This window comes from Melitaea cinxia, chromosome Z (assembly GCF_905220565.1).
Source record: "Melitaea cinxia chromosome Z, ilMelCinx1.1, whole genome shotgun sequence".
In the NCBI taxonomy this organism is placed as follows: Eukaryota; Metazoa; Arthropoda; class Insecta; order Lepidoptera; family Nymphalidae; genus Melitaea; species Melitaea cinxia.
In genome coordinates this window covers 7246387-7273637 of record NC_059424.1, presented here as the reverse complement: position 1 = coordinate 7273637, position 27251 = coordinate 7246387, and the positions used below count along the sequence as shown (strand labels likewise).

Genomic DNA, 27251 nt, shown 5'->3' with positions numbered 1-27251 from the left:
CCAGTAGAGCAATGCACGACCATTCTCAAGAAATGGCGTTGGGCTATATCTATAATAAGGCAACTCATTTTCAACGAGGCCGTATCGAATAGCAAGTTGTTGGTGTATAATCCTGGCTACTTGGTTATGTCTGTGCAAGTACTCACCGTTAGCAAGATGACTACAACCGGAAACAACATGTCTAATGGATTCTCCAGGCTTATGGCAAGCTCGGCATATGTCTGGAGTTCCGTCTTTCATGATATGTTTCCGGTAGTTATTCGTCTTAATAACTTCGTCCATAATTGCACAGACAAAACCTTCGGTTATTATTATTATTGTTATTATTTTGTTTGATTTATTTTATTTTACGGTATTTGTTATTTTCTAAAATACTAAATTTCCTAAATACTTTTATGTACTTAATTAAAAACCAAACAACCAAATTTAAAAAAAAATCAAGAACTAGAAAATATATATAAAATTCAACATTTTTTTTTCAAATTGTGTTGCTTCTATACTATCTGAAGGAACTTCGTTCCTACCTGATGTCCCATTACACCACATAATTTTTTTTCATATTCTTGCCTTCTATAAATTGCCTAATTTTTTGTACGTTTTCAGACACTCATTCAAAATCACTCACTCAAAGCAATACATATATACGCCAGTGGAGTGATGCCTCATAGTCGATAATTGTATCGATCACGCACACTAACACCACGGTAGTCACATATAGACAAAACGGAGCGGAGATAGCGCGGGGTGCGGCAGCGGTATACAGCGAGACAGAAACATTTTATTCAAATACCTATTTTTCAAAAGTCTCTTAAGTACCCTTTTCTCTTAAGTTGCTTCAATTATCCTATGATTTTGGTATCTTTACTTTGAATGTTTTGATGGATAGTAAATCCGCCCTAGTAGTATTCAATTGTACATAAATTTTTTATTTTATATGTTTTTATTTTATATGTTTTTGTCTTATAAAATGATTGGATAAAAATCTATCGGTATTTAACTATTTACAGACGTAAGATGTACAAATGTTATAAGTATAACATAGTTTTATGAATATATTGTATCATTTTACCCTAAAAATCTGACAGCCAAACCAACTGAAAAGGTTCCGAAATTTAATATAGCATGGCCAGTAACGTGATCTCCTTGTTAAGCATGAAGGTTACATGTTATTTAATGACTTTCTTTAAAATAATAGATAATAATGTATTCTGCCACCAGATTACCGCACCGTAGATGATTATAGGCCTGACGATGGTTTTGTAAAGCCATAAAGTAATTTTAGGTGATATGCCCCATTTTTTGTCAAGGAGCCGTTTGAGTTTCGGCGCTTTCAGAAGCTCGTGCCTGCCGCGGTCCATCTTCCGTGGGTTACGGCGAGGTTCAGGTGGCGTAAGCGCAACTTCCAAGTTGTATTTGATCCACCGGTGATCAGAGCATGACACATCGTCAGACACGTGCCAATCTGAAATATATACGGACGTATGCTCGGTCGCCAGAGTTAGATCTATGATAGTTTGGGATCTCGAAGTTACAAAAGTAGGTTCAGATCCCTTATATATAACATTTAGGTTAGTTGCGAGTAAAAACGAAATAAAGTCCTCACCTCGCTGGTTGTTGTCCTTGCTACCCCACAGCGCATGATGCGCGTTGGAGTCTACGGAGATGATGAGCTCCAAACCCTGACGGTCGCAGTGCTCCACAAGTGCGGCCAGTTCAGGAATGGGCATGTTAGCATCGCCCGGCAAGTAGGCGGATGCTATTACCACATCAGGTAGGCCTGAGGAAGGTTCTTTTTAGAGTCTGACGGTTGTAAGATCTCTGTTACAGAACTCGGTTATTAAGGTGATGTTCACATCCTTGTGTGCATAGACACAAGTGCGTGGGTTGTGTATGTTATTATTTAAAAGTAACTTATCTCCAATGTTGCTTAGACCGCAGATCCTTCCCTTCCTGATCCACAGCTCCTGGATTAGGTCTACGGGCTACGGTCTTTGTTTTTCCCTCCAGCAATCTGCGTAGGTTAGCCGTTGCAGTCTGGCTATGCTGGAGGTTAATTTGGGTGATGGAGCTGGCAGCGCCATCATCACTGCACAAAATGGCCTCGTCTAGATCCCTTGGATCATCCTTAAAGAGATCACCCAGATCTATTTGGGGACCCACCTCAGATGAGCCGCCGTCGACGACAGGCTATCAAGGATACATCTCCAGTAAGGACTTATTCACGGCTTACGGCATCTTTAGGTCAGTTTTGTCAAAGCAATAATACAAACAAATCATAAGATAAGTAAGATTTAGTTTACACGCGACTAACTAATACTAATACATGTCTGACATAGTGAAATACAACTAGCGTATTTTATTATTATACTCCTTGACTTGAATGGCCTGGGAACGCACCGGACCTTAACCCCTTTGAAAATCTGTGGCCTATTGTGAAAGCTAGACTCGTAAAAGGGATTGCACAACAAAAACAAAACTTATTGAGGCTGTAATCCATACATGGTTTCGAGACCAGCAAATATCAGAAAACTGTAAAAAACCTGTCGATTAATAATAATAATAATAAGAATACGCCCTGTACAGAAGAGTCCGCACAACTATGACGCACCATCGCGTGCATCACCCTAAGTCGTCGGTCATGAGACTGTACATCCCGCGGAAGTGTGGTGTAAGTGGTGTGGTTAAGCGCTAAGACCATGCATAACTGCGAGGTGTGCAGCCTCAGGGCCTACTTTGAAACGAGACGAGATAGCGCTTTGCATGATGACGTTTCAGTGTGTGACAAAGGACTAACCCCCCCCTGGCCTTGGCCAAAGAGAACTGGAAGAAACCGGTCGTACTGAGCACCTCTGACCGGGAGACCGTATAGATGGAGAAGGAACTGCATGGACGGTCTTACAAGGCGCCTCACGCACCACACGTGGACAGAAAGCCCTCCGTGCAGTGGCTGCGATTCGGCGACCTCTTTGGGGAAACCGAAGGTTTTGTCTGTGCAATACAAGATTAGGTGGTCAAGACGAACAACTACCGAAAGCACGTCCTCAAGGATGGTACTCCCGACTTCTGTCGAGCCTGTCGTCATCCCGGTGAGTCACTCAGGCATGTGCTTTTGGGTTGTTCCGCGCTTGCTAATACTGAGTACTTGCACAGACACAACCAAGTGGCCAAGATTCTCCACCAAGAGCTTGCTCTTATGTACGAACTCCTGGAACAGAGGATGCCGTATTACCAATACTCACCGGTGCCAGTACTCGAACGCGACGGAGTCCGGCTCTACTGGGACCTGCCTATCGCCACAGACAGGACGATACTGGCGAACAAGCCTGATATCGTGGTGATGGACAGGGCACGGTCGAGGGTATTTGTAGTGGACATAACCTTCCCGCATGACGAGAACCTCGTGAAAGCCGAGACTGAGAAAAAACGTAAATATCTGGATGGAGATTGTCGACATGTGGGGTGTGGGGTCTGCTGAAATAATCCCTATCGTAATATCTGCCAACGGTTTGATCCCGGTTAGCCTCGCTCACCATCTGAGGCAACTGGGGATTCGGGACGGTTCGCTCGCAGCCAGGAGACAAAAGGTATCTACGAGGTCTGTCTCCAGTTGAACTAGTTGTGTACATGATCCTGTATTCCTAAATTTAGGGGGGGAACCTGGTGACTTAGAGTACAGGTATTTTATACCTTTTTGAGCACCAGTCCTTTGCTAATCGTGTTGTCAAACTTTGTGTTAGAGCTATTAATAAGATAAGGTTTCATTATTTCAACATGGCTGTGATGGAAAATAAATTATTATTATTATTATTATTATTTTTAAATTCAAACAATACTGTATGTGTGTAAGTACTTATTTCGCCAGCTGTACATAAAGTGTATCCTTCAAATAAGTTACGATTAGACTTTAAAAGCAGAAAGTAGAACAGGCTATTAGGACCTTTTTCACGTCAGTTAATAAACTACAATTTTTAGATTAATTTTTGCCAATAGAAATATCTCATAAATACAGCAGAATTAGATGGTAAAATAGAATAACACATTAAAAACTTTTATCAATATCGTCACCCGTCAAATAGCCTTATCCACATGGTCTTTAAGACCATGGTTAGCCATGACTAGTGAAAGAGGCCCTAATAGTTATATGTGTATACTGCAGTATATGGTTACAAGTAAAATGCTATCTTACATGTAGTGTTTCTTCCAAGAATTACAAAATGAATATGACTTGCATGGTTACATCAAGAATGGGGTTAAAATTTGTCTGTTGTACAACAGACTAACTAATTGGTAATAAATTAAAACTGTTATTATCATATCATGTCTTTTATTTACATAAAAACATTAGTTGAGATAAATTAGGAAATTTTAGGTAGGTAATATAGAAATATTCTAAATTCAACAAATACACATTTTTTAGTACCTACAATTTACTAGAAACCTATAATACTTCAACAGGATATAAAAGGTCATGATCCTGGTTCTATTATTTAGTTTAAATTTAACTATATTTTGTAAATAATATTCATCTTTTTTTTCTAATAAATATTTATTGATTGTAAAAACAAATTCAAATTCTTATTATTATGAATAAATCTTATTTTAGGTGTTTATACAAACACTAAGAAGATGACAAACAGTAAAAAGCTTTCGTGTATTTTAAAAGGGTTTAAATTTTCTTAGTTTTCTTTTGTAATATTTTTTAAATAACTACTATTACTGTTTGACGGCAATCAATAAAAGGGTTTCTAAAATTTTTTTTTATGTTTTCTGTTTCCAGGTCTTATCTTAAAAATTACTACATCAGTAACAATAGTATGAAAGAAATAGTTAAAATAAGGTAAAGTAATACTAGATTAAAAGCATCTAAAATAATATTTAAGATGATAAATTTAATTTATTATTTTCTATTGATGTACATAGATCTTTTAAATTAAAAACTGATTTAGTTAACATTTGTGGCTTTACGGAATTCAGTTCATTCGTAATTAGTAAAGCGTGCCACCCTGCTCCTTTAGCACCTTCATAATCTTTACTGATATCATCCCCAATGTGTAGGCATTCCGATGGTTTGGTACAGTTGTTACATTTAGCTTGAGCAATTTCAAAAATTTTTTTATCAGGTTTACAAATTCCTATTTCATAAGATGTTAATATAAATTCGAAATACTTATTAATATTTAAATTTAATAGAATTTCATGTAGACGAGGATCAAAGTTTGAAATTACTCCAATTGTAACATTAAATTGTTTAAATAATCTAATTAAATCTTCACTTCCTTCTGCTATTTGCCAGCAATTTGGTGTTTTATAGTCATTAATAAGTTTTTCAGAAATCATATCAATATTTGCACCAGGAGGGAGTTCGCCTTGAAAGGTCATCTCAATGATTTTGCCCCACCACTGCTGCCACGAAATGGAGTCTTTTCCGAAATTAGGATACTGTCTTGACATAAGGTTATAGTTATTCAATAATTTATTTTTAATGCTTATACCTTCACCGTTAAAACCATACTTTTTAGCTACATTAGCATAGTGTTCCCATGGAGGTTTGCGAAACTTTAACAATGTATTTGTCACATCAAATGTTACTAATTTTATACCAGTTAGTGGCATGATTAGCTTATGATAAAATATTAGTTAGAAAAATATGTATACTTTTTAACGTATCGTAAACATAAATAAAGTAAATAATTAGTTAATTCTTGGGTTTAAGTTAAGTAAAGTTGACCAAAGGTGGAATATAATATATAAGGTGAAGTTGTTGTTGACTTATTTCTAATTTGACAAATGACAATCTTGCTATTTGATACTATGGGCGCGCTTCACCGAAGGCAGACAACGCCATCGAGCACGAGCGCTGAAATTGCCGTTGTCAGATTATTATTAGTTTCTTTTTTTTTTAAATGTCACTAGGTCGGCAAACAAGCGTACTGCTCACCTGATGGTAAGCGATTACCGTAGCATAAAGACGCCTGCAACACCAGAAGCATCGCAAGCGCGTTGCCGATCCAATCCCCAATCCCCCCAGGAGCTCTGGCCACCTTACTCACCAACAGGAACACAATACTGCTTGAAAACAGTATTATTTAGCTGTGGTCTTCTGTAAGGTCGAGGTACCCCAGGCGGGCTGCTCCATATTTTGAGCAGGAAATTCCTGCTGTGCCCTACCTCAGTTAAGATTAGATTAGATAAATCGGAAATGAAGAAATATTATTCAGAAATATTTTGATGATATTTGTTCGATCGTTTTTATCTTTTTAACCGACTACCAAAAAAGGAGGAGGTTCTCAATTCGACTTTTTTTATGTATGTTACATCAGAACTTTTGCCCGTGTGGATCGATTTCGACAATTTTTTTTTAATCGAAAGGTGGTGTGTGTCAATTGGTCCCATTTAAATTTATTTGAGATCTAACAACTACTTTTTGAGTTATATCTAATAATGCGTTTTTACTTAACGCTTTTTTCGTCGACCTACGTTTTATTATACCGCATAACTTTCTACTGGATGTACCGATTTTGATAATTCTTTTTTGTTAGAAAAGAGTAGTTTAGTACCATGATAAGGAAACCAGGATCTGATGATGGGATCCCAGAGAAATCAAGGGAAACTCTCGAAAATCCGCAATAACTTTTTACTGGGTGTACCGATTTTGATAATTCTTTTTTTGTTGGAAAGAAAATATCCCAAGTTTAGTAACATGATAAGGAAACCAGGATCTGATGATGGGATCTCAGAGAAATCGAGGGAAACTCTTGAAAATCCGCACTAACTTTTTACTGGGTGTACCAATTTTAATAATTTTTAATTTAATCGAAAGCTGATATTTGTCATATGGTCACATATAAATTTTATTGAGATCTGATAACTACTTTTTGAGTAATCTTTGATAACGCGTAGTTACTTGACTATTTTTTCGTCGATCTACGTTGTATTACTCGTCGATGTAATTGAAGTCGGCTTTTTTTCGTTTGCGAGCAAACACAATTATTATCCTCACGTTCGATGTCTATTTTGATAAAATATTCTTTAATAGGAACCTTTACTTTAAGGCAAATAAGCTTTATTTGAATAATATTGTAATTTTTAGCGAGTTTTTGAAATTCTACTTTTAACAATAGTTGTGGCATTTCTGTGGCAAATATGTTTAGTACGTATAAGGTACGATTTTTTTTATCAAAATTAATATAGTCAATTATCAAGGCTTTACGGCGTAAAGGCCGTAAAGCCTTGGGCCTTAGCTTATTCGCTAACAAAAGTAAAAATTTAATGTCAAAACTAAATTGTATAAGTGCTCCCACACCATACACACATACAATTAAGTTGGCCGACTACCGAACAACTAAATTGCGTACGTTTATAATTTAGTTGATCAACTTTATTTTGTTGGTTGGTGAGCCGCAGACTATTCGATTTAATCAGTGACAGTGTTGCTAGCGCGGTGCGTGTGCGTGAAAGTGCGGAAAAAAACGCTTTAATTGCTTTAATAATAAAAAGAAGACGTAAACAAAAGAGAAAATTTTGTGTGCACGCTATATTAAGTAATAGATTAGAATATAGGAAGCATCCTACATTGCATTCTAAACTCAGATGTTATCGAGCTAAAATTTTTTCATACTACAGAATGAGTATTTCGTCTTTTGATGAGCTCGTATATCTAATTGGGCCAGCAATAATCAAACAGGACACCCTTCCCACTCGCTACAGCCGTTGAAGAAAGAATTTTTTTTTTAATATAATTAATATATATCTACGGGCTTTTGAAACCCATGTCCTTTTTTATTTCTAAAACATCCTATTTTTTTAAATTAAGGTTCATCTATAAGTTCTTCTACTTTTTCGTTTGCAACAACTGATCGGGACGCAGACGTCGTACCCGTCGACGAAGATCCGGGCGTAGGGAAATCACGCGCACGCGTGTAGTCGTATTCCATCTTGCCGCGCGACTGACCAACTAAGGTGGATAGTCAGCGAGCTTGTATAAGGTAACCGTGCTAATGAACAGTTGGACAATAATTTAATTGTACGCCGATCGGAAGTGAATTTCGATTCTGATGCGATCGGTATTCAATTAATTAATTGGACAATTTAGTGGGAGAAGATGTGCGGGCTACCATATGTCACTATACCTATTAGTATACTCTGCGATTTAGTGGGCCGACTTACAATTGTTTGTGTGAGGGAGCACTAAGCTTCTTGATCAGCGTGACCAGATTTAGTAGATTTCTACTTTTTTGATAGATTTCGAGGTATCGGTAACAGTATCTCGTAGGTAAAAAATATTTGAAATATTTTGGTAGGATTCACGCTTTTCAACTATTCTGGTACATTTTTTTCCTTCATAGGCAAACCTATCGAAAAAATGCGGGATATTCCCCTTTTCATCAAATGGATTGTAACTATCTCTTTTTTTAATTATTATTCGAGAGGAACAGTTGTTGGGGGAATACCACATGTATTGAAAAAAATTGATTAGGTAGGTATATCTTTAACTTTTGTTTTTTTGTGAGCTTGTAATGTAAAAGTTATCGATTTATCAGTGCAACTCGCGATTTTGGTGATTAAAAACCCATAAAATAATTTTAGGGTATATTCTCCCGATTAACTCTATTTTAGCTTATGAAACTTAAATTATACGAGTTTTGAGGTTTGTAACACTGTTTGTACCTAAATTTAACTTTACATAAATGGTACTCATATATTTCCCAGAGGCATTTTATATGAGCCTCTTATTAAACAAGCGAGTTTAAGCTGAATCTTATAGGAACTAAGGATTAAATATTATTGTTCTTGGAATACAAGGGCTTCCCAGAGTTATCAATTTCGAGTGAAACACAAAATTACAATAAAAAGTAGAATAGGTTACAGATACTAAGAAATAGGGCTTTCAAATCAAATTAATGGACTCAAAACAGCTTTATGACAATGTTACCCAACATAATGAACCGAACATAACTCGATCACAATTTAATCTTTAATTGCCGAGGCGGTGTCACTGTGACACAGCGCAAGTTCAAACAGGAATATTTAAACAACCAATAGGGTTATAAATCTGGTTCTTTCAGTAGCTGCTTTTTTTGACTTGATCTTTCGTTAGTCGGCCGTGCACACGCGGCACATACACAGGTGTGCCCACAACCAGATCTCTGTTGTTAACGTGACGTAAGGTCGCTGTTAATGTTACTATTTTATGGTTTTATATTTTTTGTGAAATGCTTATTTTGTCTCAATTTTTTAAATGACGCAAGCAAGTGCATCAGGAATCGGTCGTAAGAGAAAAATACAACTGAATTTGAATAAACCTAGTGATGAAATTATTCTAGTGAGCTGGTTAGACGAAAAGTTACAAGATTTTAGTGATTGTGATGATGAGTTTGGCTGAACCAGATTTTCACTTGCTTTTAGCTATTAAAAAATTTATAAAATGTATTTTTTTTCAATTTCATGATTTCATCCCAATGTCTTTTAAGTAATAATTCAGGATATATATAATTTTAATAAACTTTTAATATAGATTTTATTAAAAACGTCATTTCAAATAGGGTGTCACCATGAACTAACTTCTGCGAATGAGTACTAAAAATGAGGGTCGGTAACTGAAGGTTAAAAATACCTATATTTCTGTAGATTTTAATTTTAAGGAATAAACATTGATTTATCTAATTTACGGTGTTTTCTTTGTTTATCTTATTGTTTTATCGTTATAATCAAGAGATTAATATTATACTTTTTCGTTGTAACACAACAGCAAAAACATGTAATCAGATTTTTAGTATTTTCTCGTTCCCTTTTGGTAGAATTTAGTAGTTGTTAACATCCACAAGCAGGAGATTCGTTAAATTAAATCTGGTCACATAGTTCTTGATGTTAATGTCAAAGCACTGTGACAGCGCCACTGTCAAAGTTTACGTATAAAAAAAACTAATACTTAATCTGTGGTCAAAGTTAATGTTAATTTCATGAAGAGTGAGAATTAATAAAAATTCAGAATTCAGTTTTTTTTACCTTTATATTGATTGTTTATCTATCAAGCTTTAAGTGGTTTGAAAATTTTTTTTAGCTTTAATAAGGGCAGTATATTTTACAGAAGATGGTTTACGTAAATAAAGGTAATTTTATTATTGTTATTATTACACAATATTGCAAAGCCACGTCAGGCTTATAAAACTAGGTTTTGCTTACATGACTCAGATATAAAATTTTTCGTTTTTAATCGTTTTTTAGTAATACATAATTGCTAAAATGACATATTTCATTACTTTACATATTTGTAATGGCTTTGTTAATGTTTTTTGTACGCATATTTTTATCTGATTATTGCTTAAATTATTAAAGCGGTTTGATTCGTATTACACATTCGTAGTACATTAAGACTTGAAATTAACTAACAGTTAATCTACATATAAGGGCATAGCCTTAGTAAACACATAATTACTTCTAACATTTTCCTTATTAGATTTTTTTATGATTGATATATTAAATTACGAGGTGGAGGCCAACAAAAAATAGCACTAAATCATATATATTAGGTCGGGGAAAAAGTTTCTTCGTGTTTTTTATAGAAATTCAAGGTAACATTTTACAGAATTTATATACATTAATTATAAAATCTTAATTATACTATCTTGTTAACTTGGAGCTATCTCGTAGGCAGTGAAAGGATTCCGTTGCTGTGGAAATTTTGGGACTTTTCATTAATAAAGCACGATAAGTAGTTCTTAGTCCTCTTGATGTTAATTTACACTACCTAAATAATTCTGAAGAGATTGAAATAGATAGAAATCTGGGGTTTTAAGATCAGGGTATATGGTGGATGTATTAAGACTTCCCTATCACTCTCAAATTTTTGTTCAGTTGCTAAAGAGGTATGTGGTTGGGCATTGTCGAGATAAAGATCACACATTTTTTATTGGTCAATTCTGGCTGCTTATTCTTAATTTCTTGCTTAAGTCTTCTCAGCTGTTGACATTAGAATTACTCATCAATGGTTTAGGGTGGTAGAAGCTCTTGATTAATGATGTTCTTCCAATACCACCATATACTTGCTTAAGCCGGTAATATCCTACTGCTGGGCGTAGGCCTTTTTCCCCATATAGGAAAAAATCAGAGCTTAATCTGCCATGCTGCTTCAATGCAGGTTGGCTGATATATTCCCTACTATGAGCATTTATCGCCATCAGGTGTACATGATAACAACCAGGACCGATGGCTTGACGTGCTCTCCGAACAAATCTAAAATATACCAAACTGATTTGTATTCAATTGATTCGGATAATATATTGTTCAATATGCATAGATTTCACAATAATGAATTAAAACAAATCATAACAATGAAGTTGTGTCTACTGGTTATATAATTGTAATTTTATTGAAAACAATATTTTTATAAAATATATATAGGTTTGGTTTTTAATTATAACGTGTTCAAACATTAAAGTTGAGCATTTCTGAAACCAAAATAAAATTTTGGTTTGTTCACCTTACGATAAGAATTCCCGCATAAAAACATCCTTAGCCTGGCAGGAATGTGCGTAGTTTGCATATATTAGTACAACAGAATAATGAATATAAATTATGTTTGGTATTGGCCTAGTTTGTAGAATGATAAACATAAAAGGTTATCATTGAACATGAAATTTGCATTTCATCTCACTAGAGTGACATATTTACGACTTGTTAAATTGTTTTTTTCATTTATATACTTGCAAAAGTAACCCGAAAGCAATTAATGATACCATTTCGCTGCTTAAAAAGCTATAGCTGACAAGTTAGTTCTATTTTGAGGTTTTTTTTCTTTAAATTGTCTGGATATTTGACGCTTTAATGAAGAATGCTTTAATACCATAAAGATTTCAAGGTTTAGCAGTGGCAATTGTTTTGTAAATGTATTGTAGTCACTAGTAGTACTGTAAAAATACAAGTCCATGCACCCACTCATTTGTAATTTTTATGTTAATATAAGCGGTCTGCACTTTATAATAGTACAATTAATTTATTTAATTAAATAACAAATTTTAAGTTATGACATTTTTTGTTTTTTGTTGTTTCCAGATGGATCTATGGTGCAGCAAAATCCATTTAGTATTTTTGACTGGTTTTGGAGTATTCTCAACTTCTTTTACTTGCTGTAAGTAGTTAGGATACTTATTCTTGTCCTATTACTGCCTTGTGTAGAATTTTTAAGTAGTATTTTGTGAATTAATCATTAATTTACGTTTAACATGGTGACTGCATTAATGGGTTGAATATACCTTAAGCTAGACTGTCCCATAGAGACTCTTTATTTTATTATTTACTAGTTTAATTACAATGTGAATCTAAATTTACTAAAAGGAATCTTTAAAATGTGCTAATATGACTAATAGGTACAAAATACACACTTTTAATATTTAAAAAATAGTTAAAAGAAAGTTTGTATAATGAAAAAAGAGCAGTTAAAGTTTTTAAATACTTTCTAAAATTGAAATTTATGGATTATTAATTTATTAATTGAATTTATGGATTTTGGAATATATAGACAATAAAAACATGCTTAGTGAATAGAATTAAAAAAAAATTATATTTGTAGTTTCCAGACACTCATCAATCCTAACTACAGTAAACATGGAGACAAGTATGTAAGAGACTTTCGTCCACCTGGCAGTGGGTGAGTTATTCTTTTAATTTTGTAATTTAATATGACAGTAATAATTATCATCTAAAATTCTATATGAAAAGAAAACAGAGAGTTGACTTGAATGCTTCAGTGCTACCCATGATCATTGGGTTAGTGCTCTTCACATCTTGTAAGTTCAGAGAGAATATGATGATGTACGGATTGTTTTGTTAATGCAGTATTCATTATAAATATGTCAGATATTTAATTTTCAATTTTCTAATCTTTAATCAAAAAAGCATTCTTCAATGGTATAATATCAAACTACTGTTTTAATTATAAATTTATTGAGGTAGGCCGCAGGACTTATCCTGCTCGAAATCTAGCCCAGCCTATCTGGGCAAGTACCTCCAGTTACAGAAAATAAAAACGAAATAATATTTTTCTTAAGTAGTGTTGTGTTCCTATGGTGAGGAAGTTGGCCAGAGCTCACGTGAAGGATCAGGGGTAAGATCGGCAACGCTCTTGCGATGTTTCTTGTGTTTTAGGTGTCTATAGGTTATGGTATGCTTACCATCACATGGACAGTATGCATGTTTGCCGACCTAATGTATAAAAAAATATATAACATGACATAGTATAAAACAAAGTCTCTTCCTGCTGTCTGTATGCTTAGATCTTTTAAACTACCCAACGGATTTTGATGCGGTTTTGTTTAGTAAATAGAGTGGTTAGAAAAAGGTTGATAAATATGTATAATACATAAAATAGCAGAGGAACAATGATAGTTTTTGCAACCTTACGAAGCCAGGGCGGGTTGCTAGTGTATATAATAAATTAATGTTTTCCACAGAATGCTTGAAAAGTGTATTATGATTTTAATATTGCAATTTTACTTTCTTTTTAGACCTCCTAAACCTCCGTCGAAAAAGTTTGGTGGTTTTGGACCATCAAGCTCTGGTCCTGCTCCCCCGCCCATGGGGGGTGGTGGCTGTGGCTGTGGATAGCAAGAAACATTGCATAATGCTAAATTTTTATTTGATTTGTGTAAAACATGTACAACAATGTATGACATATTATAACAAAAATATCATTAAAAAACATTATTAAAGTTTAACCTTTATTTATCTGTTCATAATTTCTAATTATCTATATCTAGGATTTGAAATAGATTTTGATATTATGAATGTTTGTATTGTAATTTTTAATGTTATTACTAAACTATACCAGTAATGGCGCTATTATTAAAGGAAATTTAAATCTCGAAAAAATAAGATATTTAGTCGTTTGCATATTGTAGATTAGTTAGAATTTATAATAAGTACCTAAGGTAAGGTAGTAGTAGTATCCTATTAGGGTTTACCAAAGTTGCAAGAGAAAATGTATTTAAATGTCAGTTAGTATTAATTTGCAATATAAATCTTAATAACAAAATAAAGTCTTTTAAATGTTTTCTCAGAATCATATACAACAGATCTAACTTTAGAACTTGTTAACTTATTTTTTATTATTATGTCAAAATGTGTAGATTATTTTTAAAGATTAATAATGCTATTTGGTACATCAATACTATATATATATATATATATATATATATATATATATATATATATATATATATATATACATCAATACTATATATATATATATATATATATATATGAGTGATAATCTGTTTATAATTTTTCTTTTGTAATATGATCCAGATAAATATATATTAAAACAACTACAATACTTTTTTCTTAGTTTTATTTGTGAATATTAATAATATATATCTTATATATAGAATTATCGTGTCACAATGTTACCATGCTCCTCCGAAACGGCTGGACAGATTTTAATGATAGTGTGCATATAGGGTTTGCCGTCTGAGAGTCGGCCGACATCTATTTTTCTTGCCCCCTAAGTTATGGGGGAGAGGGGAGGGGGTTAAGGGGGTTAATAACGTATACGCCAAAACGACGTTAGCGGGGTCAGTTTGTTAATATACATTATACTTCACTTTTGGTGAGTGTATACCTACTATAATAAATTACTTGTTGTTGAAAACTAACTTTGTTTAGTGAATATTAAGACTTGTAGATATTTACTAAGTTTTGAGAGCCGCTAAAATACTAATTCGAGTAGGTATGTTTATACGTCAATTATACAATTTGTTTTGTAATTTTCTATATAAATAAAAATTTCGTGCCACGATGTATGTTAGCGATAAACTCCGAAACTACTGAACCAATTTTTATCAATTAGTAAGTATTTAGTAATTTGGTCCAACTTGGGAGATAGGGTAGTTTTATCTCAATTATTGATCTCAATATTTTTTATTGCAAATTAAATGTTTATTATACGATTTTATTTATCGGCTAGTTCTATAAAATCTTATATAATAAATGACGGTTTGGCATCTAAGTTGCACAGATACCCGGTAGGAAGCGCAGTATTTCTATTTCTAGATTATAGATGGCGTGTTTGATTATAGAATTTACATATATTTTAATAAATTATAATGACTAAGCTACAGCAACGCGTGGCTGGGTCAGTTAGTCTTATATATAAGATTTTTGTGTCATGATGTTATTTACAATAAATACTACTGCGAAACGGCTGAATCGATTTTTATGAAATTTTGTGTGCATATCGGGTAGGTCTGAGAATCGGCTAACATCTATTTTTCATACCCCTAAGTTATAAGGGGGGGGGGGGATTAAGGGCGTTAATAACATATATGGCAAAATAACGTTATATATATTTGTTTCAATAATAATAATATTTTTATTGTACACCAAAATACAAAACAGACTAGTAACTATAATTGTGTTTGCGCGCAAACGAAAAAAAAAACCGACTTCAATTACATCGACAAGTAATACAACGCAGATCGACGAAAAAATAGTCAAGCAACTACGCGTTATCAAAGATTACTCAAAAAGTAGTTATCAGATCTCGATAAAATTTATATGTGACCACATGATAAACATCAGCTTTCGATTAAATTAAAAATTATCAAAATCGGTACACCCAGTAAAAAGTTATTGCGGATTTTCGAGAGTTTCCCTCTATTTCTCTGGGATCCCATCATCAGATCCTAGTTTCCTTATGACGGTACCAAACTAAGGATATCCCCTTTCCAACAAAAAAAGAATTATTAAAATCGGTACATCCAGTAGAAAGTTATGTGGTATAATACAACGTAGGTCGACGAAAAAAGCGTCAAGTAAAAACGCATTATTGGATATAACTCAAAAAGTAGTAGTTAGATCTCAAATAAATTTAAATGGGACCAATTGGCACACACCACCTTTCAATTAAAACAAAATTTGTCGAAATCGGTCTACCCGGTCAAAAGTTCTGATGTAACATACATAAAAAAAAAAAAAAATACAGTCGAATTGAGAACCTCCTCCTTTTTTTGGAAGTCGGTTAAAAAACAGGTACAAAAGCGATTTTATCGCTGAAGAGCAATTTTTTAAACTTAACCTTCGTTTTATTTTGATGAATAATATAAATTATTTATTATTACTTATATACAAAATTTACAACAGAGTATACAAAGTTACAATAGAAATACAACTAACAATTAGTATCAGTGGCGTAGCGTTCCTTGGAGTCCTCCTCCTAGTTCCTCCTAGTTTTGAAAAACTTCTTTCAGCTGTTGCGGTTGTAACTGGAAGGGTCAAGAATATAAGGTATGCTGTAATTTTCAAACAGAAAACTGGATGCAAGGCTATTGAATTTTATCAGCACTAATGATATCCTTATGAATTCCTTAATGCAATGAATTTTTTGAATTTCAGATTTTAAGTATGTTTTCAAAGCAATTAATTATTCATAAAGATTAACTGAATCCCGTAATAACCGATGTAGGATATTGCTAACTTGGACGCACGAAATTAAGTGACATCGTGGATAACATTTTACTGATTTTTGCCATATTATTGATACGGTGGTAGCTACGCCCCTGGTTAGTATACAAAGAACAGATATATTTCTTACTATTAAACCATTCAAATTTGATTTATGAGACGAAAGGATTGTTTTTCATTTCTTCTTACTTTGAGGGCTTAAAAAAGGATTTTTTAATAGTAATGAGACCAAATACAACTATCTGTGGGCTGCAGTCACTAAACGGATTTCGGCCGAGGTTTATCGAGTTTGATACACATTTTTGTAGTTATTAACCGTCTACTATATTCGTTAGTAAAAATAATAGTCTCTTATTCGCCAAAGTTAAGATAAGTAGTAGTTCTCGATCTTCCCAAATAGTGTGAGATCTTAATGATTTCCTGTTTCCTTGTATCGAATTACCGTTAGGTAGCAAACAGACGTCTTTAATTTGGCAAGCAATCTCACGTTTGGATTTGAACCGAATAATAATAATAGAACGTATTTCAGTACTAATTTTTGACGTAGTAAATGCTGAAAAAAATATTCAATAGCTAAAGTATAGGTACTATTTTGCAATCATATTCAAAACAATCATTTTTATCAACGGAATTGAAATTGTATAGTTTGTGCTATCATCTTTTCCGGTTACTCATTATTAACTACACTGTTAAAAATTTCTTTGGTAAACTTACTAAAAATGTGTGGGAAGTTTTAACGCAAAACAATTCAGTAAATTTACTAAACAGAATGCTTCAACTCAATTTGAGAAAATTACAAAATGTTTTTGGAAATTTACCAAGCAGTTCCAGAAGATTTAAATAGTAATTTTATCATACAGTTTTGTAATTTTACTCAAGAATGTATCATGAAAATGATTAGTAAATTTACTATGCTGTTTTGTAACTATACTACTTAATTCACTTGAATTGAGTTTGATAAAATTGCAAAATATTTTTGGAGATTTACCAAGCGGTTACAGAAAATTTGATTAGTAATTTTACTATACAGTTTTGTAATTTTATTCAATAATTGATCATAAAAATGTTTAGTAAATTTACTACGCAGTTTCGTAACTACACCAACCAATTCATTTGAATTGGGTTTGATAAAATTACAAAATATTTTCGGAAATTTACCAAGCAGTTACAGAAAATTTGATTGGTAATTTTACTATACAGTTTTGTAATTTTAATCAATAATTGATCATAAAAATGTTTAGTAAATTTACTATGTAGCTTTCTTATTGTACTGTACAATTGATTTCAATTGAGATTTTTAAAACTAGAGACATCTGATGTTATTTTACCAACTTATTATTGTTGTACTATAGACGCTGGTTACGTTGAAGATTGATAAACTATCTGGTGTAACCTTCGTATACTTACAAACACTTAAATTTATTTTTTTTTCGAGGAAGACGGTGTAGTGTCAAATTTCTATATACTAACAATAACGACACTCAAATCAAGAGCATTTTTCAAGACCGATTAAACGAGTTTATGTTTCTTAGTAGATTAAATGATTATTTACTCTATAGTATACACATACACAATTTTTCAGTTTAAAACATAAAATAATTTATAAATAAAATAAAAATTTACAGAAAATTAAAATCATCAATTTAATAAAAATTTTAAATAATAATTCGAAATAAAATAAAATAAAAAAAATCTTTGCTTTTGATTAGGATTCGAACCTGGCTTTCCCTGACGCTAGGCAAAAAAGTGCAACTCATGCTACCGACTTATATTGAACATCAATGATCACGGTTTCAATAAAAACCTTGCTTGAGACTTGAATTCGTACAAAAAAAAATAATAATATTTCCACGATCATGTTGAGTTTAATAATTTAACTGATTTATTCGAAATAATTAAAATTATTTGTAAACATAAAAAAATCATGGATTACATATTTTTTTAGTTAAATGAAAAAAGTGAGTGTTTAAGAAAGAAATAACAGATCAAATGATTTTACCGATGATTTTTTTTTATGCATACTAAGAACTTTTAGCCCATAAAACCGTCAGGGAATATTTAATATTTTAAATGATAGTTTATACACAATTATTCTCCTTATATTAGAACTTTAACTGAGAAAAAAAATCATTACTTTTAACTGCAAGAAAAAAATTAAATACATATATTAAGATTGAATGGAAAAAAATTAAGTATTCGATAATTCATTTTCTAACCAGCTAATTCACCAACATTTTCTAACTTTATAACTTGTTAAAAAAAAAATTCGAAAAGAGGATGACCCTGAAGGCCATCCTTGCAACTTCCCGCTATCTACACTCGAAGCGCGCCGAAGTAAGTTCAGGACTGCTTTGTTGAGCTCTGCGAGCTCATCAACACTTCAACATTAATGATTTTTGAGCTCTTCGAGCTCAAAAATTTTTTTTAGAACTTTTGCAACAACGATATCTTACGCATCAATTGACCGATTTTAACTTTCTGAATGCTATTCGACGCAGTTTCTCGAGTACTAAAAATGTTGTGAAGAGAACAAAATCGATAAGTCTCAAAATTTCAAAGTTATCTTGAAAAAACGTTTTTTTTGGAATTTTTGAAATGCCATAACTGCAAAACGCGTGGTTTGATTTCGATGTTCAAGACGGCAATCGACGCAGTTTTTTGAGGCGTAAAAATGTTACAATGAGAGCGAAACCGATGAGACGTAAAGTCACTAAGTTATTCTAAGAAACGCTTGTTTTTTAATTTTTTCGATTTTTTTGGTTTTCGATATCTCACGAACGAATGAACCGATTTTGATTTGCAAAACGGCATTCGACGTCGTTTTTTGAGCTTAAGAGCTGATTAGGTTATGGAATTGATCAGTGCAATAGCCAAAAAGTTATTCTAAAAAAACATCATTTTCGAAAAATTTTTTTCGCGGTTTTTTTTTAAATTTCTCAAAATCTACCGAATCGATTCACTTCAAATTTTCAGGAAGTCTAAGTTGAGTGGAACCCTTTCGAATGCCACGAGTCTCGTTTCGATCGGTCAAGCCGTTCAAAAGTTATAAGAGGCTTACATGCGTACACACACACATCCACACAGACATACAGACCCTCGTAAAAATAGTCAGGGAAGCTTTCTAGGGCCTTTAAACGTCGAGATATGATGAAAACTCGACTTTCGAAAAACGGGGTAAAACCAATAACTTCCCGATTTTTAAAAAATTTTTTAATTTTTTTAGAGGGAAGTTAAAAATGCTTTATTAATCATAACTTTACTATATATAATTTTCAAATCAAAATTTTACATATAAATATGATATAAAAATATTGATAAATTTTTAATAATTTCAATAATATGTAAATAAACATTTTTTTTTGTAATCTTTCAAGAAACTATGGTAAACCGAAATACTAACAATTTTGGTTCATCTAAAAAAGTAGTTACCCTATTATACTGTTAATTATACAAAACATTGTATAATTTTACAGTCAAAATAATAAAATTAATGAGAAGATTATTGAATTTCCAATGAATTCATTAGAATTCGAATTTAACTATTGTTTCACAATCTTACTAGACCACAGATTAAATTAAAATACGCACAATGTTTGTAAATTTACGAAGCTTGGAAACGAAAGTCGACAGCGTGTTTAGTAAAATTAAACAAGGCTAAAGAAAAATAGTATTTTTTAGTAATTTTACAATACATTGTGTAATTTTACAATAAGAATAGTAAAAATACCAAAAAATTTTTTTGAATTTTCAATAATTCCATTGTAGTTTCAATTACAATATTGTTTTGTAAATTTACAACAAAATTAGTAATTCAAAACACAAACAATGTTAGTAAATTTAAGGAGCTTGGTATCGAAAATTGATAACCTGTTTAGTAAAATTATACATGGCAACAGACAAATAGTATTTTTTAGTAATTTTACAATGTATTGTGTAATTTTACAGTTCAAATTGTAAAAATAATAACAAAATTTGTAAATTTCTAAACACTTCACAGTAATTCGAATTATAAAATATTTGGTAATTTTACAAAAAAATATAGTATCTCAAATTACTAAAAATTTTGGTAAATCTTCAAAGTTGTTATTAAAATTTAATAAACTGTTCCGTGAAATTACAATACAAGTAAGATTTATACTCTAAGATTGTAAAATTAAAGCGCATCTTAGCAAATTTTCTCATATGTCTTGGAAAATTACTCAAAATGTGTTATAATTTGAATTCATACACACTGATTAGTAATTTAGCCATCTCATGTTGAGTAAAAAAATGATAATTTTACAAAAATTTTTTACAGTGTAGGGAATTGTTTTGTCAATTACTAGTTGATATAACTCACGATTAGTTGAATATTTCTAAAGAAATAATTTTTGGATATACTTTAAAAAAAACATCGGTAATCATGGTTACGGCATCTATGGGTTACGGTAGCAAAGAATATAGCCACCCTCTCTCTTCCCGTGGGTGTCGTAAGAGGCGACTAAGGGATAAAACAGTTCCACCACCACCTTGGAACTTAAAAAGCCGACCGATGGCAGGATAACCATCCAACTGTTGGCTTTAAAATACACAGATCGAAGGCGGGCAGCAGCGTCTTCGGTGCGACAAAGCCAGCCCTGCGGTCACCAATTAAAAAAGTTATAAAAATCATCATATCAAAAATTTCGATCTAGCAGGTACATCGTTCCACAGCTTAATTGGCTAGGGCGCCGACACGGTCAGTCGGAGACCTAGGTTTGATCCCCGCTGGAGCGGTCAATTTTTTGATATGATATTCAAAAATGTTTAAAAGTCCTTATAAGTTCAAAAGCAGTCCAGAAATAAAGATTTATGCAAAAATAAGACGTACTTTTATACGAAACGGCAATGTTTTTGATGCGAGTGGTTTTCTCTTAATTTTAAAAATGCTACTCAAACGTCTATGGAAAAGTCTGAAGCTTCTAACTCCTGAAATAACGGATTTCCATACAAATTTTATCGCCTATTTAAGATTAGAATATGCACACTTTGACACGAATTTGAAAACTGAAACACGTAATTACTCATTCTTAATAAGTAGTTCAGAACCTGAATCGGAACGTTTGTTTTGTTTTGTTTCAAAAGACATTCCAAACAACAACCATCACCGCCGTCTCCAGTTTTTCCAAACTCTTAAGTGTTCCCACCGCTTCTCGCCGCACAAGCTTTTCAGTACAATTAGCCTTGATTACTTTTACATAATATATGAATTTGGTTACAAAGTCTCAAAAACTTTGTGCCAAGAATCTTTCAAACCCTTATTCACGTCTTCTGTAGCTGATAAACGTTTCATATTCATTGTTTTAAGGTATTTCATTTCCCAATTTCAATCATTAATCTTTGTCAGCGTTACTTCGAGCTTATAAAAAAACGTAAATTTCCTTTAGCTACATGAAAAGGCGACATGACTCAGCTGCTGCAGTTGTTACTAAAGCCAATAAATGGGCAGGCAGATATAGTGGTAATGGTATTATTGCGGGACTGTCCCCAAAAGTTTTCTATTCACTTCAGCCTGTAATATCCCACTACTGGGCATAGGCCTCTTTCCCCATGTAGGAGAAGGATCAGAGCTTAATCCACCACGCTGCTCCAATGCGGGTTGGCGGATATATTCCCTACTTTGAGTAACGATCGCTATCAGGTGTACATGATAACAACTGGTACCGATCGCTTAACGTACTCTCTGAGGTACAGTGTAGATGAGACATGGACAGACATTCAAACGGGGAAGAAACATTTGTACAAATTTGTATTTGTACAAATATGTCTTCCCGTTCGGGATGGGTATTTGGGTAATAGGGAATATATTCACCACACCCTCAGAGGAGCAGGGTGATGGATTGAGTCTTGACCTTTCTCCTACACGGAGAAAGAGGGCTATGTCCAGCAGTGAGATGTTACAGGCTGAATTGTGAACGTGATCATGAAGAAGTTACCTGATTATAACTCCACCCAATCGTTTATCTTTATGATGTGATTTTCTAAGTTTTTGCTATTAAGCTCATAACTATTGATTTAAACTTGATTTAGACTTTATTAACCGTGCATTTTAAAGTTAAATTTCACTAACGCGTGCATAGTTACATTTTAAGGTCGCCGTTATAAAATAAATAAATGAATGAACAGAGTTATTGCTCTCTACTCTTGGTTTGAAATCAAATTCCAAAATTTTGACCTTATTTCTTGCAAATAATCAATATTTGAGTCATAGATACAATTTTTATTTCCTTTTTTTTATCAAATTTATAGAAACAATGATTAAATGACTTAAAATTATGTTTATCATATGATCGATTTATCGTATTTCAAGAACCGTTTCATAGTATGTGGTTGTTTCTGATGCAAAGGGCACTTCACTCAATCCATAAATCGTCAATAAAGTGTGACATTACCTACTGTAGAATTTTTTTGTACGTTATTCCGAAATAAAAACTGTAATTTATAGGCGTGATCTGTCATAAAGATAATATACGATTGGACGGAGTATAGTTCTTTTACATAAATGAATACAACCATAAAATCATTGTTTCAGGCTTTAGAGAAAACGTTGTCTATTGCTCCTTTTATGGACAAAAATAACTACATGCGATTGTGACGATTTGCAACAAGTAATTTCTCGTCACCATTTTTTTATTAGCTCAAATGTGAACTTATAAAATGACGTAGCAATAGACCGTGTTACTAAGCGCTACCCTTTCTGCTAAGTACTCTACAAACATTAAACTTGTTTTTATATTTTCTTGTTATTGTTGTTTATTAGCTTTCATTCCTTTCGAATCTAATTAATTAGGAAAAGTAAAGAATTAGTTAATTTGTAATTAATTAACATTTTTCGACTCTTATTTTGCTTTATATCGAACATTTTTAAAGAAATGAGTTTACGTTGTCAGTCTCTTAATGGATAAGCAAATAACAAATACTGTAGAAAAATAATTCGGTAAATTTCCCGTAATTTGTTAATTAAAGGTTATAAAAATTTGAAAAAAACATCTAATCTTATATATAAAAATGAATCGCAAAATGTGTTGCTAAGCGCAAAACTCGAGAACGGTTGGACCGATTTCGCTAATTCTTTTTTTAAAATGTTCCTTGAAGTACGAGGATGGTTCTTACGGAGAGAAAAATTCTAAAAAAAAAAAAATTTAAATTTCCTGAAAAAGTCTATAAACAACACTTTTCTATACTCCCATACAAAAGATTTGTGATAATACTTAAAAGTCAATTTGAACTTTAATACCATACGATAAAGTTTGTGTTAGGCGATACGAAGTTCGCCGGGTCAGCTAGTTAATAAAATAAACGTTAAAACATAGAGTATCTTTGAAATAAATAATTTAACAGAATCAATGTCTGAGAATTAAAATACGAGTACTCGTAGTAACTATGCGTAAGTAAATAATTATTATTAGTTTTAATTATTAGGTATATTTTTCTGAATATGTCGATGATATTTTAATTTTATTTATACGAAAATGCAAAGCAATGAAAACAAATTGGGTGTAGATATGTCATGGATACAGTCGTGTGTTTTACGTGAATACTCTCGTAACAGGTAATATTTTCTATATAGTTCCTTGACTCGGTCGTATTATTATGATGTTTTCTTATTGGTTCCATTCGATTGGTCTTGCCCTCTCATCTAAAAAAAAACAAGTGTACTTTAGACCATACGACTGAAGTAAAACTTCGTTATTTCCATTTAATTTATATCTCCCTCTCAGCTTCCGTTCGCCTCGATCGATCACACTTTTTGTAACGCTCTCGTCAGGCATTCACCAGCTTACTCCTCAAGTCAAGCGTGCGTAAAGAAAATTAACTTCAAAAAGAAAACACCAACGTGAGATTTTATTTTAAGGTGTAAACATTCTAATGGAGAACTACATATACAAAGTCTCACCTCAGTCCGTTTCCCACCACGTGCCTTCCCTTTTTAGCGTAATCAATTCTTTGGTCCTTTGGCTATCTATACGTAGTATTGTGATAAAATTTTGGATGAAGGTGGTAGATATGTAGCTGGAACACGAAACGGTATCGCCCGATTTTGTTATTATCATTATTTCTGATTTGCCTTCATGGAGGCAATTTTAAAGATGTATTCAAGTCAAAATAAAAGTGCGCCATTCGTATGAAATCTGGCAGTTTTAATACACACCGAGATAATATGAAGTTTTCATTATTGGCTCAAAAACTTTTCATATAAAAATTTACTTTTGGATTTCTACACTCAGTGAGAGATTTTTAACATACCCTATCGTGCGATTGTATGCGAACGATGAGATTGTTAGTTAGGTGCTATGGGCGTAAAACGTGAAATATTCTACTCAATTTTACATACATGACTGCATTCTACGGATGTCGCGTATCTTCTTTTGTAGCTAGCGTGAAAGGAAATACTTCTGGAGTTATTTACGTTCACGAATAAAAATGACAGAAATCTGTATATTATGTTCAAAATATAATTTAAATGAAGCAATATATAATAATAGTAATACTAAGACGGATTCCATATTTAAGTGCTATTTCTTGTAATTATTACAAAAATAAATATTTTTTTAATGATTATTATTATATTTTATCTACATTTTATCATCATCATCATCACTTCAGTCTATCGCAGTCCACTGCTGGACATAGTGCCACAAAATGGCATGAAATGTGTGTTGCCCATAGTCACCACGCTGGGTAGGCGGGTTGGTGACTGCAGGTCTGGCTTTGTCGCACCGAAGACGCTGCTACCCGTCTTCGGCCTGTGTATTTCCTGCCTGCCTGCCTGTGTATGCCTGCAACGCCAGAAGCATCACAAGCGCGTTGCTGACCCTACCCTTGACCTTCCCCAGGAGCTCAGGCCACCTTACTCACTCTAAGAACACAACACTACTTGAATGCAGTATTATTTAGCTGTGTTCTTCACCCCAACAAAAAAGAGGTTGGGCACAGCAGGACAAATCCTTCTAAAAGTCTGGAGTATCTCTTCTGGGGAAGTACTTTAACCTAACAGTGTAAGGATATAGTGCTGAAACTACATTTGAGCGTTGAATTTTTTAGGAATTCTATTTTAAGTCAAGTAAAAATAAAACACAAATTTGATGTAATAATTTGATTTATTTTTCACACCACATTGCTAATATTATTCTTCTGGATATTCAGGAAGTAACTGTGCAGTGTCTTGTAGAGATGTGCTAAGTAATGACAACATCAATATCAGTATATTGTTGTCCATTACTTGCATCGTTACTTATTGAAGACCCAACATTACGTATGTTCTTAAACAATACGCTAACATTTAAATTATGGTGACTAATATATTATAGTATCGTAATTTTAATGATATACCTTAAACACACATTGTAATGCTAAACTTATTGTAGATAGTGCTGATTTACATGCAGCATTTAATATTTTTTCTATATTGGAGCATAATTAAATAAATTATAGGTACACAATACAGATATAAATTTTTATGTAGGATTATTACTAAAGTAAAACACAAGCTAGCAATTACTTAAAAATGACACTTCAAACTAAAAATTCGAATATAATTCGATCTATAGTTATGATTAAATTATTTTAAAATCGCTTTATTTACGCTCTCGAATATTTACTGAACTGATTTATCTAACATCGAGAACCTTATTGGTAATATAGCAACGGGCTCTGAAATATTTGGTTTATTGATGAAGATGCTCCAAGTCATTTTGTCCAACTCGAACAGCCCTGAAATTTTTTTTAATAAATTATACATCAACGCTAAAGTTACAAGCTTATAAATATAGTAGCTGCCGTGGCGAACTTTGTGTCGCCATATTGCTTTTTTCGTGAATACGTATTTTTTCATGTTTCTTTTATACGAACACAAAAAAGAAGAATTTTCCAATTAGGTAAATTTCAGCAACTCATTTTTTATGAAGGTAAACATTCGTTCTTCGATTATCGAAAATGTATTAAAATTTCTTTAAGGGTCTGTCTTAAGGGAGTTGTGGTTTTTTTATACCACAAGGTTGGTAAAACAGTATTGGTAGTGTATTGGCAGTCCACCTGATTGTAAGCAATTACCGTAGCAAATAGATACTTGTAATATCAGGAGAGCACATTGTCGACCCTAGCCCCGATCTTTTCCATGAGCTCTTGCTACCTTACGACAAGAAAAAGACGATACTTGAGAATAGCATTTTCTAACTGTGATCTTCTGTAAGCTCGAGGCACTTCCCCAATAGAACCGCTCCAAATTTGTAAGCTAAACATTTCCTGCTATGTCCGCTAATAAAAAAAAATGTAAACAATCGTGATTTCTAAAACAAAAACAAATTTCTTGTGATGTTTCGTCTATTGACTTTAAAAAAACCCTTACCAGCAGCGATAGTTTTGATAATGGAATCCTTCTTCTCTTGGAACACTTGGAAGTCAGTACCGGTGGTGTCAGACAGTATATTCTTGATATCCTTCTGGTCGTGTGGAGGAGTATGAGAGTGAATGATCTTCATACGGTATTCGCTGCTGTCTATTATTGGACCGATAACTTCTTTTACAGATACACGTTGATATCTGTGGGTATTATTTTAGAACATAAATGCTCTTCATTCGTCTCGACGTTTTGTAAAGATATTAATAGTAGTTTATGCAACTGTCATATAATGAAGGGTATTAAAACACGAGTGTGAGTTTATGAAACGAGCGCAGCGAGTTTCATAATAGTAACGAGTGTTTTAATACCCGTCTTATATGCAGTTGCATACACTACTTTATCTTCACTAATGCAATTAATCAAACAACAAGAGTAT

At 32.8% G+C, this 27251-nt stretch overlaps 3 protein-coding genes across 3 annotated transcripts in view; 1 reads left to right on the top strand and 2 right to left on the bottom strand.

Annotated features, from left to right (window-relative positions):
• Positions 1-4307: 4307 nt before the first annotated feature.
• Positions 4308-5782, bottom strand: LOC123669061 (rhythmically expressed gene 2 protein-like). The gene has a single exon (XM_045602723.1). It carries the CDS (start codon positions 5611-5613, stop codon positions 4876-4878), a length of 738 nt encoding a protein of 245 aa, XP_045458679.1. The 5' UTR covers positions 5614-5782; the 3' UTR covers positions 4308-4875.
• Positions 5783-9913: 4131 nt separating this feature from the next.
• On the top strand, positions 9914-14029 carry LOC123669062 (selenoprotein K-like). The gene is made up of 4 exons (XM_045602724.1): positions 9914-10109; positions 12052-12127; positions 12569-12646; positions 13503-14029. The coding sequence occupies exons 1-4, from the start codon at positions 10091-10093 to the stop codon at positions 13600-13602; spliced, it is 273 nt and encodes a 90-aa protein (XP_045458680.1). The 5' UTR covers positions 9914-10090; the 3' UTR covers positions 13603-14029.
• Positions 14030-25555: 11526 nt separating this feature from the next.
• The window catches only part of LOC123668519, a 60238-nt gene continuing 58542 nt past the window's right edge, over positions 25556-27251 (bottom strand). The window contains exons 8-9 of the mRNA XM_045602253.1: positions 26822-27015; positions 25556-26187 (exon numbers count right to left, since the gene is read on the bottom strand). Of these exons, the coding sequence (XP_045458209.1) occupies positions 26072-26187; positions 26822-27015 (310 nt within the window). The 3' untranslated portion in view covers positions 25556-26071. The remainder of the gene's footprint in view (positions 26188-26821; positions 27016-27251) is intronic.

Excerpts from the sequence above, each read along its gene's own strand:
- LOC123669062 (XM_045602724.1), top strand. Across the intron at positions 12,128-12,568 it reads CTCAACTTCTTTTACTTGCT|TTTCCAGACACTCATCAATC; the intron begins GTAAGTAGTTAG and ends TTATATTTGTAG. Across the intron at positions 12,647-13,502 it reads TTTCGTCCACCTGGCAGTGG|ACCTCCTAAACCTCCGTCGA; the intron begins GTGAGTTATTCT and ends CTTTCTTTTTAG.
- LOC123669061 (XM_045602723.1), bottom strand. The coding sequence starts at position 5,613 with ATGCCACTAACTGGTATAAAATTAGTAACATTTGATGTGACAAATACA.